At 36.2% G+C, this 20,732-nt stretch overlaps 1 protein-coding gene and 1 long non-coding RNA gene across 2 annotated transcripts; one reads left to right on the forward strand and one right to left on the reverse strand.

The window, feature by feature from the left end:
- Positions 1-935: 935 nt before the first annotated feature.
- LOC149382815 (uncharacterized) lies at positions 936-1,481 on the reverse strand. Its single transcript, XR_016301929.1, has 3 exons — positions 1,370-1,481; positions 1,136-1,277; positions 936-1,038 (listed from the first exon to the last, which is right to left on the reverse strand). It is a non-coding gene; the product is annotated as an uncharacterized LOC149382815 (long non-coding RNA).
- Positions 1,482-7,368: 5,887 nt separating this feature from the next.
- Positions 7,369-17,875, forward strand: LOC149382816 (putative disease resistance RPP13-like protein 1). The gene is made up of 20 exons (XM_089629661.1): positions 7,369-8,123; positions 8,563-8,637; positions 8,761-11,641; positions 11,775-11,861; positions 12,349-12,599; positions 13,136-13,287; positions 13,485-13,647; positions 13,753-13,918; positions 14,200-14,246; positions 14,518-14,706; positions 14,802-14,847; positions 15,336-15,481; positions 15,588-15,857; positions 16,040-16,186; positions 16,316-16,401; positions 16,758-16,844; positions 16,941-17,058; positions 17,143-17,227; positions 17,301-17,392; positions 17,514-17,875. Exons 3-4 carry the CDS (start codon positions 8,796-8,798, stop codon positions 11,794-11,796), a joined length of 2,868 nt encoding a protein of 955 aa, XP_089485787.1. The 5' UTR covers positions 7,369-8,123; positions 8,563-8,637; positions 8,761-8,795; the 3' UTR covers positions 11,797-11,861; positions 12,349-12,599; positions 13,136-13,287; positions 13,485-13,647; positions 13,753-13,918; positions 14,200-14,246; positions 14,518-14,706; positions 14,802-14,847; positions 15,336-15,481; positions 15,588-15,857; positions 16,040-16,186; positions 16,316-16,401; positions 16,758-16,844; positions 16,941-17,058; positions 17,143-17,227; positions 17,301-17,392; positions 17,514-17,875.
- Positions 17,876-20,732: the final 2,857 nt, after the last annotated feature.

The following is a 20,732-nucleotide window of genomic DNA, read 5'->3' on the forward strand; positions in this document are numbered from 1 at the left end:
ATTAAAATATGATTAATTGGTATTAACATCTGGTCAACTACTATTGAAATCTGGTTAAGTGTTATTAAAATCAGGTTAACTGTAATTGAAAACGGTTATTCGTGAAAATTAGAGAGTTCATTGGCTAATTTTGAAAAAAATTACGAAAAACGGTTACTTTCAACTATTTCCACATGAAAAAAATTAAATTCTTTAAAATAAATTGAACAATGAGGTTGGTTAATCTTTTCAAATAATATATACCGCTAAATATTGTCGATTACATCTAGGAGACCTTTTGATCCGTGTCCAAAGAAAATAATCACATCTTAGATCTATGATGTAAATCCAAATAATGAAATTAAAAATCACACTTATCAAAGATTCGGTCGTATAGAAGTAAGATATCATATATTATTAAAATATAAAAACAAGAGAAAATAAATAAAATAAAAATAAAATTACACATATCCATTGTCAATCAATCAACAGTGAAGACAATGGTGGCGATGACTACGACTATGAACACCAAAGAACAATCACGAAGAGTCCAGAAGCTCATGTTGATGACAAACTCGACAATATCCGATGAATGCATGAAGAAATAAAATAAGTATTCATTTAAAAAAATATTAATATTTTTGAATTTCATCTTAAGTTATCTAATTCATTCAATTAATTGTAATACATCGTAATTCATTGAATTCAAATTATATAAAAAAAAAAAATTTAATTAAGGAGAAACGCAACACTAAAAGGCGTTGGTGTTACCCTTAAATGTATTCATCTCATGATATCCGAATAATTCTGATGAAATTTAGTATGTTCTCCAATAAAATTAAGGATGTATAAAATAATCCAAATATATGAGATGACAAAGATTGGTATCACATAGCAAGTGATGCAACAAAGCAACATGTATGAATAAGCAACTAGAATGTGTATACACACGTTCTGGATAACACGACAACCATACATTTGAAGGCTTAGGGTCAGAACATGCCCAGTGAGTTGCTCAGCCAGTTCTCTTGTTTGCGATGCAGTTCCATGCTCAAAAAACTAAGTCAATGTAACTTGTCAGTATCTAAGATAAGTCGATATCAGATAGTTTGCATTGTTCCACGTGCCTTTTTGTGCTAGAGATAAATAAAAGTACCTTCTGAATCACATAATTACCAAAAACATCAGTCATTAGCGACAGGCCCTGAGGCATAATTTCATTAAAGACCACGTTCTTCTCCTCAAGAGTGGCGGTTTCAAGTTTCTGCTGAATAAAGCGACTCCCGTACTGATCCGCACTGTATCATAACATTGATTTTAGAACCGGAAAACATGTCAAATAACATAAGAGAATGGAGTTATAGAAACAGCACACATCCATTTTGCATACCTGAACTCGACAACATGGCCTGCGATCTCCGCAAGTTCAAAGCATTTAGTCTTGTTGCTTTTGAACTCGTCAAGTAAAGAGGACGGAAAGATTTCGTCCAACTTTCCACCAGCTTCCGACTGCCAGCCTCCCATCAGACCCGATATGTTCCGATTCATGCTGCTAGACTTGCCCATGTACGGAGAGCCGCCGAACTGAGACGAAAGTAACGAGCCAAGGTAAGCTTTTTGGAGCCCGTACAAGTCCATGTAAGCGTTTCCCATTCCTTCACGCTCCATCGTCGCTTCGTTGAGCAGCGGCGTACTCGTTCGTCCTCAAGTACTGAAGATATAACGGGTCCATCATGTAGTTGCAGAACCTGAAAAGAAGAATATATATATATATATATATATATATATATATATACATACGTATGTAGTAATATATATATAGAACAACAGAGAGTTTGTTTTGGTGCTGTCGAAATGTTCAGCTTTTCTGATATTTCATTGCTCAATTTATAAAAGGGAAAAAACAAGCGTTGAGGAAAAAAAAGAAAAACATGGGTTAGTGGCCTACATTCTCGGTCACGATCCTAAACACCTGGTCAAGCAACGTTCACAAGTTGAACGTGTTATTTGCTGAAAATAAAAATAACTGAAATTAATAAGGCTACGTGTACGAGATTAAAGCTAACACATTAGAGGGACCTGATTTCCGAGCCTGCCCGCGTTTTGCAGTTCGGCCGCCACTGCCAGCATGCTCATTTGGTGGTCATCTGGCTTAATCCTGCCAAGATTGCCACGTGGATGTTGTCATCAGTGGTTACGATATGACAGAGCTCTATGGGGTATGTAGGCTTTGTGTATTCTTGCTGATATAGTTTATTCCATTCACTCTTACATATCTCTGGTCATGATCAGTAACGTCACTCAGTTGGAGCCAGAAGTGGATCGGAACGGAACTGATGGACGAACGCTGTCGAGATTCAAACTTCCGGATCTCTTGGATAATTGGAGTTGTACATGAATGTAGCTCAATTTCATTATAATCATCGAATTGGGTCTTAATGATCTTTCCATTAATAATTTTTTTTTTTTTTTCCTTTAAAGAGCGATGCGGCTATTTTGTCATTTTAAAGTTTGGATTTGAAAGAATAGCCCAACTTTATAAAATTGAGGAAAAATAACCCAAAATTTTAAAACCTCCAAAATTACCCTCACATCGCTAAGCACTCCAAAGAAAATCGCACTTGCCTTCCTCCCAGAGAAGACTTTGCAAACGAATACGATTTCGCTTTCGATGCTTCAGTTCGCCGCCGAGGTCAAGCTCTCCGACGCCAAAATTCTAGACGGAGTTACAAAAGGAGGCGATGATTGTTTGGAGTTTCGGTCGGAGTGTGGTGGCTTTTGACAGATCGGAAGAGGTTTTTGCCAACGGAGGGTTTCACCTTCGTGGCGTCAATGCGAAGCTTATGATTTGTTGCTGCCGTCGACATCGATCTCTGTCGTCGATCTCCGATGTGGTAGCCACAATTTGGGAATTGAGGTCGGAGAGAGGGATTTCTAGGGTTAGACGGTCTCTAGATCACCATCGGAGATTGAAAGTCGGCATCGATCGCCATCACCACTGCCATCAGTATCTTCTTCTTCTTCTTCTTTTTTTCTATTTTCTGGTTCATCGAAAAATGGATTAAATTTTTTGAAAGCATGAGGCGCGCTTAAATTTTTTGAATTTAATTGTTATACAGAAAGTGGAGTGGATTGAAATTTTGGACTCTTAAATTAATTATTTTCAAAATAATTAAGGGTATATTAATATGTTTACATTATAAGTGGTTAAAACGCACTAATTTATGAAATTTTGACTATTTTGCTAAACACTTAATTTGAATGGGATACTTTGTACCAAAAAAAAAAAATCTTTTTTTAAATTATCTAAGGACGTCTTAACATAGTTATCATCATACGTTGACTTTGATATATAAAATTAGATAACTATGAATGAAAAAAAAATGATATTATTTGAAAATATGTATTATATATATATGGAACCTCGTAACACTGGCTTTCAGTTTCGTATGAGTGAATTAGTAAGTTAGTAAACAAATTTATACATCTTTGAAGCAATCTTTGGTGTTCAAAATCAGAGAAAGGTACGTGAAAATCGTGTAAAAAGGCCACTTTGGAATCTTATTAGTTACTCTATGAATACTGTCATATCATACTTTGATTCTACATCTTTTGTGAAATAGAGAAACCTTGATCTGTGTAAGTGATAGAAATGGTTGAGTTGGTTGGAGGAGCGTTGCTTTATTCTTTTCTACAAGTTTGGAATCTCATCTTTCATTCAACTCTCGTGTTACAACTTTGCTCACTATTTACAACTGTCGTGTTTTTTTTTTTTGTTTTTTTTTTCTTTTGTTACAGAATTCAAGAAATCATCTTCTGTGGAACAACGTAGTCTCCTTGTGAGTTTGTTTGTTTTTTTTCTATATATTGTACATAGTTCTATAATTCTTTTATTTTTATTTTTATTGTTATGGTAGTTTGCTAATTAAAGGCAACTTTGGACTAAAATTAATCAGTCTATAATTACGAACTTACCTTTTTTTTTTTACGAAAGTATTGTCTTATTTTGATTCTATACCTTTTGTAATATAGTGAAATCTTGATATGTGGAAGTGATAGAAATGGCTTGGTTGGAGGAGCGTTGCTTTCTTCTTTTCTACAAGTCTTGTTTGGAATCTCTGTTTACAACTTTTATTTAAAATAAGGATAAATTAGGTGAAAATTAGAAAATGAGATATATATGAAAGGTAAGGTATTCATGGAATTATCATCATCTAACGGTGTATTTGCGTAACTATTTCTATAATATTTATAATCAAACCACTACTACAAATTAACATATTGGGTACAGAAGGGTATTAGGTGCGACATGTCGCACCTAATAGTTATTGTATTTTTAACCATGTGTATATCTATCTATTCTATAAAGAACCCTTTGTCTTCGTGCATCTTTTTTGCTTTCACACTGGGCTCATACAATAACCAACCTACGCTTTTCCACCGTGGAAATTTTTTTTTTTTTATAATTCCATATGTGAATGAAGATAATTGGAACCTCGTCTTTGGCAAGGTTCGACTTCCCGGGGGTTCCGACCGTGTTCCGGTCGGGATCCCGTGAACCGGAGGGGACCGGGACGGGACTTGTAGAAACTGGTCCCGTGAACCAAACCCGGTCGAACCGGACCGGAATCCCCGGACCGGGTGCCGTTTTTTTTTATAAATAATTTGTTAACCCTCATCTCCCGAAGAAGAAATCAGTGCATCCCGTCCCGATCGGATCCCGTTTTGTCTCTTCATCATTTGCTCAAATCCCGGCCAAATCCCGCGAATTCCTTCATATCTGGTCTGCGTCCCGCCGGATCCCGCCTAGCCGAAGCCATTTTTGTCCAGATCCCGGGGAACCCGAGAGGTATCATCCGAGTTTTTCATTTTTTAGGATTTTTTTTCAATTTTTACTTATAAATTGATGATTATTGTGATGATATTGTTAAATTTTAATTAATTTCGAGATTAGTTGATTGTCACGATGAAGTTGAATTAAAATGTTGATTACAATTAATTTGATGATTATTGTGGTGGTTATGTTGATTTTTGTCATATGAATTGATGATTATTGTGATGATATTGTAGAATTTTAATTAATTTCGAGATTATTTGATTATTGTCATGATGATGGTCTTGAAATGTTGAATTAATCTTCATTAGATTATGAATTGATGATTATTGTCATGATTAAGTTGAATTACTTGAAATGTTGATTAAAATGAATTTGATAATTATTGTGATGGTTATATTGAATTGAAATTAATTTGATGATTGTTATGGTGATTTGTGAATATGTGGAATTGAAATGATTATGATTATGAAGTATGGCGTCCGACCCGGCATACAAGTATTGCGAGCCCGTCGAAGGATGACCGAATGCAAGCAAATGCAAATTTTGCGGGTACATCATTAGCGGTGGTGGAATCACTCGTGTGAAAAATCACTTGGCGAACATAGAGAAGACAAAAAGTGTGAAGATGTGCGACAAGGTTCCTCATGAAGTACATGAGGAAATGCAAGAGTTACTCTACGTACGCTCTCAAAAGAAGAAGGAACGTGAGAGTTTGTGTGAGTCTATGCGAGCTGACCTTCAAAAAAGTCTAGGGGACTCTGACGAAGAAATAGACGAAGGTCCCGGTGGATCTTCGGGGTCCTCTGATCCAAGAAGATCGCACTCCGGGATCAAGAGGTTGGCCAAAGCCGTCGACCGATTCTTCATTCACGAGTGACGAGACATTCAAGGCACTCCACGTATAATTAATTACTAATTAGTTTGCTTTATATTTTGTTGTACGTGTTGTAATCAATGTTTGACTTTATGGTACTTTATGTTGAATTTTATCTTGGTTTGAACTTTGTGTTTTATATTTTGTTGTACGTGTTATAATCAAAATAATTTAGTTTTGCAAAATATGAAAACTTTGAAAACTATTTTTATTATTTTAAAATATTTGTCTGAATATCCCTCGGGTTCCTACATTTTTTATCGGGTTCCTGTTTCCTTTTTTTGTCTGAATCCCCCTCGGGTTCCTCTCCGGTAAGCGGTATCCCCCAAAATTGAGGTCTCGGTACGGTAACGGTACGGCGATCCTTGATCTTTGATCTTTGGATCTCTACATATGACAGTGACAGCACACCCCAATGAATTATAGTTTCGGCGTGAAAGGGAAAAAAGACAAAAAAGCAAAGAAAAATCAACGCTCATAACTCTTCCAAACCAATAGCCTGTTGTTATTGACTACATCAACTGCGATACTTTGCTCACAATTTCACTATAATATTTTTGTGTGCGTTTGGAGAATTCAACAAATCATCTTCTGCAGAACAAGACAACGTCATCTTCTTGTAAGTTTTTTGTTATAGTTCTATAAATTTGTATTTATTGCTATGCTAGGTTGTTAAAAGTGCAACTTTGGAATCAAATTAGTTACTTTGATTCAGAGACTAAACTAAAAACCGAGTTGAGGAGGCTAAAATAAAGTTTTTTTTAGATGATGTGCAGTAATAGAGTAATAATTTTTTGCTTTCCCAGTGCCCACTAGCTATATGATAAGACGCCCATGAACATTTGTTTCCTTGTGATAGGAAAAGTAAAAAAAAAAAAAAAAAAAAAAGAGTCAACGCTTCTAATATTGATAATCAAACCCCCATGCAACGCTATACTTTGATTCTATTCATCGTGACGACGTCGGGACGACAAATGTCGCTCTCGATCATATCCTCGAGCGCGGACTCCATTTCCTCAAACATCCCGGCATTCCCGTACGCGTGTTGTACGTCACGTCGTTCTTCTCAAACATAGTGCAGACGTCGACGGCGGGTTTTAGGTTGTCGGAGGAGAGCATCGTTTTCCGAGCATCATTAGTAGTTTCGTGTATGTTTGGCGTCTCGGCTCGTACCAGTCTTGGATCTGGAGTAACGCGAATATCTACACGGGTCGTCGAAAAAAAGCAACCCAAGGATTACAAGTCAGTAGATTTTTTTTCCTTCTTCGTTGCAAGAAATAGCCGAAATTTTCGGTGAAAACCAACGGATTACTGGGTTTTTTTTTTATGTGTATGGAAATTTAATATAAAAAAAAAACGAGCAAAGGTTATAATGCCACCACAAAATTGGTAGTAGATTTTTTTTCTATTTCTTTGTTAAAAAAAATCACTGAAATTTCCGTAAAAACCAATGAACTATTGTCAAAATTTCCGTATATGAAAATTTCATCGGAAAACAAGCAAGGATTATAATGCCACCACCACTCGGTTATAGATTTTTGGTTTCTCTTTGCAAAATATTGTCAAAATCCCGGTGCAAACCAACAAAATCCGAGGGGGTTTTTTTTTTTTTTTTTTTTTGTATATATATGGAAATTCTTAAGGGGGAAAAACTCATTACTTTCCTATGAAATGGAATAATTAACTGATCGCAATTGTTACTTCAATCCACTAAAATTTAGAAGCAATAATATATCAAAAACATAATCAAAATGTTTGCTATTCAATAGTCAAAAGGATGCAAAAACAACACACTTATTAGACCAGTATTTCTCTTCACTTATGTTCAAACATACAAAAGCAAGCTGATGAGCCTTCGGTCCGCAAGATCAGAGACAGCTCTTTGCTCTGCTGAGCCTTCGATCGTCCCTGACCTCCGTCGCTCCGCTTGGACGAGCCACGGCAGAGAATCGGCGACTTGATTGGCCTCGAACAGCTTGAAGAAGTGCACGCCTTTTCGTTTCGGACTTTTATCGAACACTTGGTGGGCGTTAAAGAAGCTCCGAACGACAAGCCCGACTTCGAGGCTGTTTCAATGACGCCAATCTCCATCCGACAATTGGTAGTTGGATAAGATTATTACTTTTTTCTTTTATATTCTCCATCCACAGTGGAATTTTTTTTTTTTTAATTCCATATGTGAATGAAGATAATTGGAACCTCATCTTTGGATCCCTACATATGACAGTGACAGCACACCCAATGAATTATTGTTTCGGCGTGAAAGGGAAAAAAGACAAAAGAAGCAAAGAAAAATCAACGCTCATAATTTCCAATAGCCTGTTGTTATTGACTACATCAACTGCCATACTTTTCTCACAATTTCACTACTCTAGAATTTTTTGAGAATTCAACAAATCATCTTCTGCAGAACAAGAACAACGTCATCTTCTTGTAAGTTTTTTGTTTTTGTTTTGTTATAGTTCTATAAATTTGTATTTATTGCTATTCTAGGTTGTTAAAGTGCAACTTTGGAATCAAATTAGTTACTTTGATTCAGAGACTAAACTAAAAACCGAGTTGAGGAGGCTAAAATAAAGTTTTTTTTTTTTAGATGATGTGCAGTAATAGAGTAATAATTTTTTGCTTTCCCAGTGCCCACTAGCTATATGATAAGACGCCCATGAACATTTGTTTCCTTGTGATAGGAAAAGTAAAAAAAAAAAAAAAAAAAAAGAGTCAACGCTTCTAATATTGATAATCAAACCCCCATGCAACGCTTCTATACTTTGATTCTATACATTTTGCTATAGAAACTTGTTAAGAAGACAACTTTGGAATCAAAGTAATTACTGAATGCATACTGTCTTACTTTAATTCTATATTTGGTTAGGTGTAAAATAGAGCAACCCTTTATCTTTTGGCGAGATCAAGAAATCATCTTCTACAGAGGAACGTTGTTTTCCTGGTTAGTTTTTTTTTATTATTTTTATTTTTTAATTGGCTACGATAAATTGTGGGGAAGCAACAGTATAACTGGATTAATTACTTTTCGAATGGTCTTACTCTAACTATATATCATTTTTGGTAGATAAGAGAGGATCTTAACCTGTGTAAGTGATAGAGATGGCTGATCTGCTGGTTGGAGGAGCTTTTCTCTCTGCTTTTCTTCAAGTTTTGTTCGACAGGTTGGCTCCGAAAGAGATCCCCAAATTGTTCCATGGAAAGAAACCGGTTGTTGATGTCTTAGGTGATCTGAGGAACGTCTTGAGGTCAGTGACAAAGCTGGTCGACGATGCAGAGGAGAAGTTGATCACAGACAAGAATATCGGGGAGTGGTTGGATGAGCTCAAAGACATGGTCTATCGCGCTGATGACTTGGTTGCTACCATCGCCAGCGAAGCACAGAGGCTTGAGCTGGAACCTCATCAACCTTCAAGTTCCAGTATCCTAACTGATTTGTTCGGTACTACTGGATTTGATGATATGGTCAAGAAAGAAGCTATCGAGATCCGTGATAGTATCAAGTATCTTTTAGACCAAAAGGATGGTCTTGGTCTGCGAGAAGGTTTTGGCGAAATACCTCCCTCTCAAAGGCCACCCATTCTGTTGGCTGAAGAATCTAGCATTTACGGAAGGAAAGGTGACAAAGAGGCTATCATTGACTTGTTGCTCTCCAGCGATGATAGTGAGGAAAAATTATCTATCATTCCGATTGTCGGGATGGGTGGTATCGGCAAAACTACCATTGCCCAGCTCGTTTATAACAATAATAAGGTCAAGGATCATTTTGATCTTAGAGCGTGGGTGACAATATCAGATGATTTTGGCGTCTCTAAGATTACAAAGCTAATCTTGGAAAAGGTCACGTCACAAAATTGTCAATCTGAAGAGCCGTTTGAGATTCAACAGAAGTTGAAAGATTCCTTGAGAGGGAAGAAATTTCTCCTGGTTCTCGATGACGTTTGGAATGAGGATTATCTTCTCTGGGACGGTTTGAGGAGCTCTTTCGAATCTGGAGCGGAAGGAAGTAAGATCATTGTGACAACACGAAGCAAAAAAGTTGCCTCTCTTATGGCAATTGGAAAAACTACTATGTATCAGTTAGCTGATTTGTCGGCCGAAGAGTCTTGGCTGTTGTTTTCACGGCATGCTTTTATAAACAACGAAGACGCTCATGCACATCAAGATTTGCAAGCGATTGGAAGAGAGATCGTGAAGAAGTGCAAAGGTCTTCCCTTAGCTATAAAATCTCTTGGCGGTCTATTACGATCCGAACGAAATCCAAGGAAATGGGAAAACATACTCAAAAGTGATGCGTGGAATAAGTTGTATAGTGAAGAAAAGAACATCCTTCCCGCTTTATGGTTGAGTTATCGCCGCATGCCAACACATCTAAAACGCTGTTTCTCTTATTGCGCCATGTTTCCGAAAGACTACGAGTTTGAGAGAGGCACAATAATCTTGTTGTGGATGGCTGAAGGATTTTTGGAGAGTGATGAGAAAGCTATGACGATGGAGGAGGTTGGAGAAGACTACTTTGAAGATCTTGTATCGAGGTCATTGTTTCAGAAGTCAAGTAGTCAAGATAACTCGATTTTCCTCATGCACGACCTTGTTCACGATTTGGCCATGTTTGTATCCCGTGGATTTTGTTTCAGGCTGGATGAGAGCGATGACTTGCATAGCATTCCAAGGCATACTCGTCATTTATCATATAGCAAGAAGTCTAAAGATTTTGAGCGTATATGTGATACCAAGTCTTGGCGCACATTTATTATATCAGAAAAATTATTTCACGGTTTATACTCGCCTCCCGAACCCTCCATTTGGACATCAGTAAGATGCTTAAGAGTTCTTGGTTTACATGGTTCAATAATCAGATCAATCTCTTGTTCAATCAATGATTTGATACATTTGAGGTACTTGGACTTATCCTACTCTAGGATTACAGAATTACCTGCTTCAATATGTAGTTTGTACAACTTGCAAACCTTACTGTTGTCGGAGTGTATGAGTCTTACAGCGTTGCCCAAAAACATGGAAAGGCTTGTCAATTTGCGGCATCTGGATATTATTGGAACATCTATAAAAGAAATGAACTTCCAAGTAAAAAATATGAAGTCTTTGCTGACGTTGAGTAAAATAGTTGTTGGCGATGGAGAAGATACAGGGGTTAATATGAAAGAAGTGAAACAACTTCAACCTTTCGTGGGAAGACTTGAGATTTCGAGTATTGAAAATGTGGGTGATGCGAATGAGGCTTTGGAGGCTGATTTGAAGAATAAGAAGGGCATTACGGATCTACGTTTGCAATGGAGTGAAGAATCTGCCGGCGATGCAAATAGTTCGGAGAGAGAGAGAGAAATATTGGAATCACTTCGGCCTCATACAAATGTGAGTAATCTCAAAATCGAGTATTACAGAGGCACGATATTTCCAGATTGGGTGGGACATGATTCATTTTCCAACATAGTAGAGATTTGCCTAGAGAATTGTAGAAGTTGTTTCATTTTGCCTCCGCTGGGACAATTGCCAAGCCTCAAAAGGCTTGAAATATCTGGGTTTGATAGCGTGGTGAGTGTGGGTGATGAGTTGTACGGTGGCAGCAGTACTAGTGGCACCTCTTTCAGATCCTTAGAAAGATTATTCATATTTCATATGCCACAGTGGAAGGAGTGGTCATTTGGTGGAGATGGCACACTAGTTTTCCCCAGGCTGAGGGATCTATCCTTACGTGGTAGGAATCTGTTGGCCCTAAACGGCGAGGCCTTTCAACAACTCACCAACCTTAACGAGTTGACCATTTATGGGTGCCGTCAGCTTCAGTGTTTTCCTGAACAAGGCTTGCCCGCTTCTCTCTCTGTTTTAAGAATCACGGGATGCCATCCATTGTTGAAGCAACGGTGTGAGAAAGATAAAGGCCAAGATTGGCATAAGATTGCCCACATCCCTCGAGTCTTTATTGATAGGTAAACTATTCTTTTATTATTATTTTTTGAATTTTTCTGATAAATTATGTGCATGCTACTCTTACTACTACTGACGCTCCCTTACCATTTCAATTTTTATTAAACTCAAGTGTTGGTTATGATTCGTACACAGACTTCGTTGTCCCTTTGCATAGTGTTATGGTTCTTGAGGTCAACCTTCGAGCACGTGATGTCGACGATCCTCATCATTAACGATAAGGTTTGTGCAATTGATTTTGAACTCTTATTATTAAATTTGACGTGCTTGGTCTGGGAATTGAAGGATGGGAATGGTAAAATGTTAGATTTGCGAGCATAAGAACTGGGTTTATTAATTGGGTATCTTTCTGTATATAGTGATTATTTTAATTGGACTCGTCAATTGACGTTTTTGGAATCAAGTATGGGTTGGTTTTACAGTTTACTTGAGTATTTTTTTTTTATTGAATTGATTGATTTGGGTTTTGAAGTGAAGGATTGACATTAAAGAAACATTTGTGTAAGACCATTTTGAACATAGATATTTATTTTACAAGGAAATTTTCGAATTAATTTGTAAGTATAGTGAACTATTAGGCGTGGACAGAAGAAAAGAAACTTATGGTTTTGTATGGTGTTTTCTCTTAGTTAGAAATCGTTGAAGGGAAGTAAATATATCTACATATCGTAATGAAAGTGCTGATGTTGTTTTCTTTGTGAACAAGCAGTTTCGCGAGAATGGGTATGCAAAAAAAAAAAAAGAAGCTTTTTAACTATCTGGGTCATCTTTAATCATCCCTGATTCGATCGCGCTTCAGAAAGACCGCAAGGTGTTCGACGATATGCCGTGCAGGAAAACCGACTCTTTTGCCACTCCCATCCGAGCCGTGTCTGAGTCAGACATTTCGTAAAGAGGTCAACCAGTACTTGAAGAACGTTCGAGCACGTGGTGTCGATGATTCTCATGATTAACGATAAGGTTTGTGGAATCGATTTTGAATTGTTATTATTAAATTTGACATGCTTGGTCTGGGAATTGAAGGACGGGAATGGTAAAATGCTAGGTTTGAGAACTTAAGAACTGGATTTACTATTACGACTACTCTGATTTTATTATTTATTGGGTATCTTCTCTATACAGTGATTTTTAGAATTGGACTCGTCAATTGACGTTTTTGGAATCAAGTATGGGTTGGGGTTTTACTTCAGTGTTTCTTTTGTGGAATTGCTTGATTTTGGTTTTGAAGTTCAGGCTCCATATAAAGCTGAGAAACTAAATGAGTGTGGAATTGATTTGAATTGTGATTCTCGAATTTGAAGTGCTTGATCTAGGAATTGAAGGACTGGGATCGTAAAACGTTAGGTTTGAGAGCTTAAGAATTGGGTCTATTGTTATGACCATTGTGCTTTTACTTGGGTTTCTTTTGTTAAGACTTATTTTTGAATTGGACTTGGCAATTGACATTTTTGAAATTGTTTGTCTTGCGGAATTGATTGATTTTGGTTTTTTTGAAGCTTTGCGTCTTAAGATGTGGCTCAGTCTTCAATCGTTGGGTCTGTGGAAATCAAGTCAATCGAGGACGGTGTTTGCAAAACAAAGCTCTTTTGATACCATTGAAGCAACGGTGTGAGAAAGATAAATGGCAAGCTAAATCATTTAGTGACAGGTAAAAGTATTCCTTTTTCTTTTTGCATTCTCTGATAAGATTTGTACATGGTATTATTACCACATTCATCATGTATATGTACTGGCGCATCCTTTTTTCCATTTTCTATATATTTTACTGCTAATTTTTTTATAATAATTTATTTTAAGTAGATGTTTTACAAAAAAATGTGTGCTTGATTGGTTGGCTATTTGTAGATACTCAGTGCATGGCCTCAGACTCACCAACTATTAATTTTAATATCTGCCTCAGCAAGAAATTATTAGTCAAGGAGGCCGTAATTCAAGTCAAGGAATTAATGTTGAATATATCATTTGATCATTTGGAGCAAGAATGGTGTAATTTGACTACTATTCATAGGTGAGGACAAGCATTCAAATATCTCAACAATTTAATGACTTGGTATCTAAATGGAAAATATATTTTCTATTCTATTGTTCACTGTTTGTCTATGGTGATAATCAGGTAGTTGGATCCAATACTTGTTGATTGAAGAAAGCTATCAAGATTGAAACTTTTGTGCAGATATTGAAACAAGATAATTAATTGTGTACGGATTGTAATCATAATGTCTCAAGCTTCACGGAATGCCATGTCCGCGTGGACGTGATCCTATACCGAGCTCTATTAGGTACGTGAACTTCTAATATGTTAGCTCAGAAAATTACTAAAAAAAGCTCTTAAAATTGATAAGAGTTTAATCCTTCAAATATGCTTGAATTAGTGAAGTTTTTGAGAAATCTAATGGAAGAGTTTTTTAAGGTAGTTTTCTCATTTTGAATTATTAGATGGTAATAATTTCTTTAGTGTGTGTGTGTGTGTGTGTGTATAATGAATGAATTTATACTGTTTCTAGACATGAAAAAGGGAAACTCTTTGCGCAACTGGTTGACTTGCTGCAATTTTATGAAGGTTTCGAAATCAACGATCATGCTGGGACACAGTTGACTGATGATGAGGTGTTACAGTCTCATTATGATCACATGCAATCTTTCCAATTACTTGCTTTTAAGAATCCGTAAGAATGCAATTTCCAGTTGAAGTTATGGTATCATTTTTTGAGAAGCAACAATCTCAAAAAGAATCCGTAAATGCACTTCCACTCTATCCAAATGAACTAATTATGTGGGACGAAAGCGTTGTACCTAGCATCAATTACTCCGGAGAAGGTTGTCTAGCGCTTCCAAAACTCAACTTACAGTTCTTAACTCTTCATGATTATCTTCTCAGAAATTTCAACCTATTTCGTCTTGAATCGACGTACGAGATTCGGGAAGATATTCAAGAAGCCGTTCCTCATCTTCTTGCCTGTATCAACAACGAGGGAGACCATTGTTGAAGCAACGGTGTGAGAAAGATAAAGGCCAAGATTGGCATAAGATTGCACATCCCTGAAATCAAAGTTCAATCTGATTAAAGGTAAATTATTAAATGCCTTAACATCTGATTAAATGCCTTAACATTTAATTTTTTTTTTTATTAAACACTAATGACTAACGATAAGATATTCGCAGTATATGGAGAGCCCTCGTGCCCATGATTCTCTTGACTAAATATAAGGTTTGTGGAATCGATTTGAATTGTGATTCTCGAATTTGGAGTGTTTGCTCTAGGAATTGAAGGACTGCGATAGTAAAACGTTAGGTTTAAGAGCTTAGAAACTGGGTTTACTGTTACGACCATTGTACTTTTACCTAGGTTTCTTTTGTAAAGACTGATTTTTGAATTGGACTCGGCAATTGAAATTTTCGAAATTGTTTCTCTTGCGGAATTCATTGATTTTGGTTTTCTGAAGTTCAGGTTCTGTAGTTGCTGAGAAACTAGCATAATGTTTTAGGTTGTGAAGTGGCGGATCAAAATTTGAAAATCATTTGAGTGTACGACCATGTAGATCATAGATCTTTATTTTACAAGGAACTTTTTTGAATTGTGAGTAAAGTGAATTATTAAGACAGAAGAAAAGAAACTTATGGTGTTTTGTATGGTTTTCTATGAGTTAGAAATCATTAGAGGGAAGTGCTGATTTTGTTTTCTTTGTGAACAAGCAGTTTTGTGAGAATGGGTATGCTTTCCCACCATTGTTGCAAAAAATAAGGTCTTTTGTATCGTAATATCTGGCTCATCTTCAACATGTGCTTAGTTTCTCCGACCCGATTGCGATCGCTTTTCTGACAGGTTTAAGTACTAATCAAAGGTGAGGAAAATCATTCAAATATCTCATCTTGAATGATGTGTTCTAAATGGAAAATATATTTTCTCCTTTTTAATTCCATTGTCCACTCTTTATCTTTGGCGATCAGGTAGTTGGATCCAAAACTTGTTGATTGAAGAAAGTTGTTGAGAGTGAAACTTTTCATCCGAATATTGCAAGAAAATAATTGTGTACGTGGACTACCCTCGTGGATTTGTAATTAATCATAATGTCTAGTGCTTCAGAGAATGCCATCAACTTAATTCTGAAGCAGGTCATTTACCCAGCTCTATGCTGACGCGGCAATAATGGAATCATAGTTCTAATCATTCTCTCGGGCCCGGAAATATATTGCTTCAACCGTCATTATTCTTTGAAGGTGAAATGACATTTTATTTTGCTTTTTGTTTTTCTGATAAAAATATGTACATGGTATTATTACTACATTGATTTTACTATAATGCTGTGGTCCTTGACTCACCATGTCCTTTTTATTCATTGTTGCGATCTCTTCTCAAATTACTGTCTTATTTTTAAAGAATTGTCTTCTTTGATGGTTAGCTATTTGTAGGAACAGACATGGTAATGATTGTGTACGGCTTCATTATGGTCAGAGACTGTCATCAATTTGACGCTCAGCACTGTCGTTTTATATGGTCTATTCTGTGAACATTTACATACCATAGCCTTTGCTCTTTTGGATCACAGGTAAAGTACATTGGCTTATTTAAAACAAGTTGTAACTCGAGACTCTGAGCATACTAAAGGAGGGAAAAACAGTTAAACGGTTAAGCCTGTTAACCGTGGGTTTTTAATTTTTTTTTTTTTTTTATAAAGCATCACGGTTAACTCAGAAGAACTAGAAGAAAGAAAGCTGTCGAGTTTCATGCCCGGTGTTGCTGCAATGGCACCAAGATGATTGTGTATGCCTTCTTCTTCTATTTTTTAATTTTTGTTTTCATGGCCGATGAACATATATACATGACTCTGAACACATAGTGTATTAAACTTATTTGTATTGTTACTTGCCTCAAGAATCCCTGCTCACATCAAGAACGAACTTAAGAATGTTTTTTCTTATATTGATATACATAAATATTTTTATTTCAAGGAAACTCAAATTCAGCTGAGATTTTCATATGTGTGTGGTATTTGAACTCTTTATCTTTCTCTTGGATGAAATATGAGCTTGAATTTGTACAACTTACATATCTTGTTATTGTCCTTGTGTTAAAATTTCTCTTTTGGGCTTCCAATCATTCTGTATTTTATGCAAAAGATCTCTCCAAAGGAGGCAGTTCAATGACTCTTCATCCATCTGTGCTTCACACTCCTCTCATTGGCTCACAAAATCCACTCTCCAAAGGTGCAAATATATCAATTTAAGTAACTCATTCGTATCACATCTGGCATGTCCTAGAGATCTTCATTTCGGCTTTGTGTTTAAACGGGTAATTTGCAGAGGATTTGTAAGATTTGCCAACTAATCAGAAGTGGTTGAGAGGTTTTGGACACAAGAGAATGAAGATATGTGCCGATTGTGGTTTGGACAAATGGTAATGAGGTTCAACATTGTGAAGGTACTGTGTGTTAAATGTCTTAAATTGTAATAAACAGATCTAGTTGATATTTCAGCTTCAACTAAAGAAACAATTTTTTTTTAGATGCTGATTGTGTACGGCTTAATCCTGTCAAGATTGCCACGTGGATGTTGTCATCAGTGGTTACGATATGACAGAGCTCTATCGGGTATGTAGGCTTTGTGTATTCTTGCTGATATAGTTTATTCCATTCACTCTTACATATCTCTGGTCATGATCAGTAACGTCACTCAGTTGGAGCCAGAAGCGGATCGGAACGGAACTGATGGAAGAAAGCTGTCGAGATTCAAACTTCCGGATCTCTTGGATAATGGTGAGTGTTTGTGCATTCTTGCTGATATAGTTTATTAGAATACATTATAATCTCACATTCAACTTGCATTTTCTGCTCCTTTTAATCCCATGCACTCTTATGTATCTTTGGTCATGATCAGCAACATCATTCAGTTGGAGCCAAAAGTGGATGGGAACGGAACCGATGAATACGTTCTCTGTCAAATCTATGGCCGCAGATCTTTCCAAATCTTCAGCTCGGATGCCCTGATTCTGTCGATGCGCTGTTATTACAGACTCACATTCATCTGAGTTTTCACGGCAAGGTTTGGAGTACGAGCGGGATGGTCGATAATATCAATCATTGTATCTCATTTATTATTAGTAATTGATTTGCAATCCACTTTATATAGCGAACTTCTAATTTGATAACTACATCATTTCGGATTTTATTTTCCATTATTATTATTATTTTAAAAAAAACGGATTAAGGTGAATCATGTGTGGTCGTATTTGTATCTTAGTAATTGGTCTCATTTATAGTTATGTGGGTGATTTGGCAACTTCTGAACCGTTAATCCGAGATTAGCTATGAAGTGCAAACGTGCAATGGTGATAATTTGACGATAAATTCGTTTATTTTCAAATTAGTATTAATTAGTAACACAACCAACCAACCGTATAAAAAGTGTTTGGTCATATTTTGAATATTGTATCCCTGAAATCAACACGTTTTTATCATTTGCCTAAAAAAAAATGCCTAACTTGCCACATGTAGTCCACAACTAAAGTTTGCTTTAACTTTATAGCCCAATAGTAAAACCAAGGGCACATTAATGGATTTCATCTAAATTAGTTGAATATCATTTTCAATGGAAGCTATTCAAATGTACACAGCCGATATCTTCAAGATACAATTTGTCATTTATTGGGCGATGAAAGATTTCTGACCAGCAATTATAATTTTGTTATTTGGGTAGTGGTTGTGACTTGTGATAACGAACTTGTGCTTCCACGCTACTACAACCAAGTGTATGGCTTTTTCTCGTTGATTAGGATTCGAAATAATGCTTTCTCGTAAAGTATTATCACAAGTTTTATATTTTTGTCGGCAATTACAACATTCCTACAAGCGGATGGTAAGAATTAAAATCATAATCCATAGATAATATAAATAAAATAACAAAAAATTAGAAAAATAGCTAACTTAAATGTTTGACATTGCTAAATAATCAACGTTTAGTAAATTATAAGTAGATAGTCGTAAATAATGACGTGACCTAATATATAAAGATAACTATTTATCTAAGATTTATGTATATAAATACATGAAAATGACTATTTACCTAAAATTTATAAAACGTTGACTATTTAGTAATATCAAACGTTTAAGTTGACTATTTTCTTAATGGAGCCACGTATAATGATCTTCAATTAATTGGCGTAAATAGCTTTAAAACAAAGTCAATGAACAAAAGTTATGGTTATTATTTAGCCAATTTCAGCCGTACATATATACAAGGTGGACGCACGTGTATTATATAAAAGATGAAGATTTGGATATCGATTAACTGTAGTCTATACAAATACAATAGACATTTTCCATTATAATTAATGAAATATAATTCTTTTTCTTTATCCTTTAAACGTTATTGTTTATTTTATCATCCTTTAATAAATAATATAACAAATTTAAACGTTACATCAAGAATAACTTTTAAGCGTATACATATATAATACATACGTGTGTAGTATTACTAATATATATCGTATTCATTAAATAAATAAAGGGACATTTCCTTATCTAAGACTAAATTAAGGGACATTTCCAATTTCCTACTTTTTCTAAAAATTTACCAAACTAGGACTAGTAAAAAAAATCCTACCCTAAGTCAAATGAGAGATAACAAAATTCTACATATTATACCCTAAAACTAATTACCAATCTATCTCTTCTTTTTCTTTTTCTTTCTCTTTTTCCCCGCTCAGCCCATCTCTCGCCCTAATTTTTTTCGCAGCTCACATCTCGGTGGTTGATCTCTCTCTCAGTCCAGCAAAGCTTCCCTTCTCTCTCGGAATCACATCTCGATGGTGGATCTCTTTCTCTCGCAGTCTAGCCCAGCTTCCCTTCTCGCTCCGAGTGTTCGATTTTTCTGTCAGTCCAAGTAATCATCTATCTTCCTCTCGGAATCATCGTTGTTGTGGATATCTCTCTCTCTCTCTCTCTCTCTCTCTCAGTCCAGTTTCCCTTCTCGATCGGAGTCATCGCTGCCATAACAGCTTCGTCGCTGTATCCTCTGAATCTGCAAACCTCTGTTCCCATGGGTCTCCGGCCGAGAATATGCAAACTTTGAGTCGTCGGCTAAGTCCGTCAAGGGCACAGTCCAGTGATCAGGTCTGTAGCAGATTTATGGTGAACGAAACGTATAATTGATTTGTGTGTTTCTTTATTAGTGACATGTTAGGTAATTAGTGGGGAGACTATACATGTTTACGATTTAGTGTGTCGTGGTAGGTGATTAGTGAAATCATAGTATATTAGTGACATGTACATGTAGTTACTTGTTTTAAGTTTATTGACATGTTTCTTGATTAGTGACATTGTCATGTACCAGTAGTTAATTGTTTTAGGTTTAGTGACATGTTTGTTGATTAGTGACATCATTATATATTAGTAACATGTACAAGAATGAATTATTTGAAGATGTAATGACATGTAAGTTTATTAGTGACATGTACAAGAAACTATTTGAAGATGCAGTGACATGTAAGTTGATTAGTGATATATACTTAAGTCAATGATTTGAAGATTTAGGGACATGTTACCTAATTAGTGAAATATGCACGTATTAGTGATATGTAGCGATTACTGACATGTTAAACGGTAGTGACATGTCGTGTCTGAGATTTTTGATGTGAAGTTTTGAAAGGAGATATTTTTACGTTCGTCAAGCATAGCGGTGTATGGCTCAGAGACGACTATTACCAAGCCGGTGTTACACATGCATTGCTCATACCGCCGACGATAAACTACGAAGATATTATGAAATTATTGTTTGCGGGTTCAGAGGGGAAGTTGAATCCAGAAATACATAGGTTGAATGTTAAATACGAAACTGAAGGAGCGGTAAAACCTGTAACGATTGACTCTGACATGAGTTTGGCTTGTTATTTGCACATTCGGAAACAGAAATCGGATACAAGGAAATTCTCCCTGGTTTTGGATATTTTACCGTTGGGCGAAGAAAATGACATTGCGTGTGTGGTTCAACTCCGAACACAGTCGAGAGTGGTTGTGCAAAAGCTGAACCTGCAGAAGTCCCAACTCCACAAGACAGAGGTGCAGAAGTCCCACCTCCACAAGAACGAGTTGCAGTCGA

The sequence above is a fragment of the Urtica dioica genome, chromosome 10 (assembly GCF_054948205.1).
Source record: "Urtica dioica subsp. dioica isolate 48M chromosome 10, U.dioica_male_clone48M_v1_H2, whole genome shotgun sequence".
NCBI classification, from domain to species: Eukaryota; Viridiplantae; Streptophyta; class Magnoliopsida; order Rosales; family Urticaceae; genus Urtica; species Urtica dioica.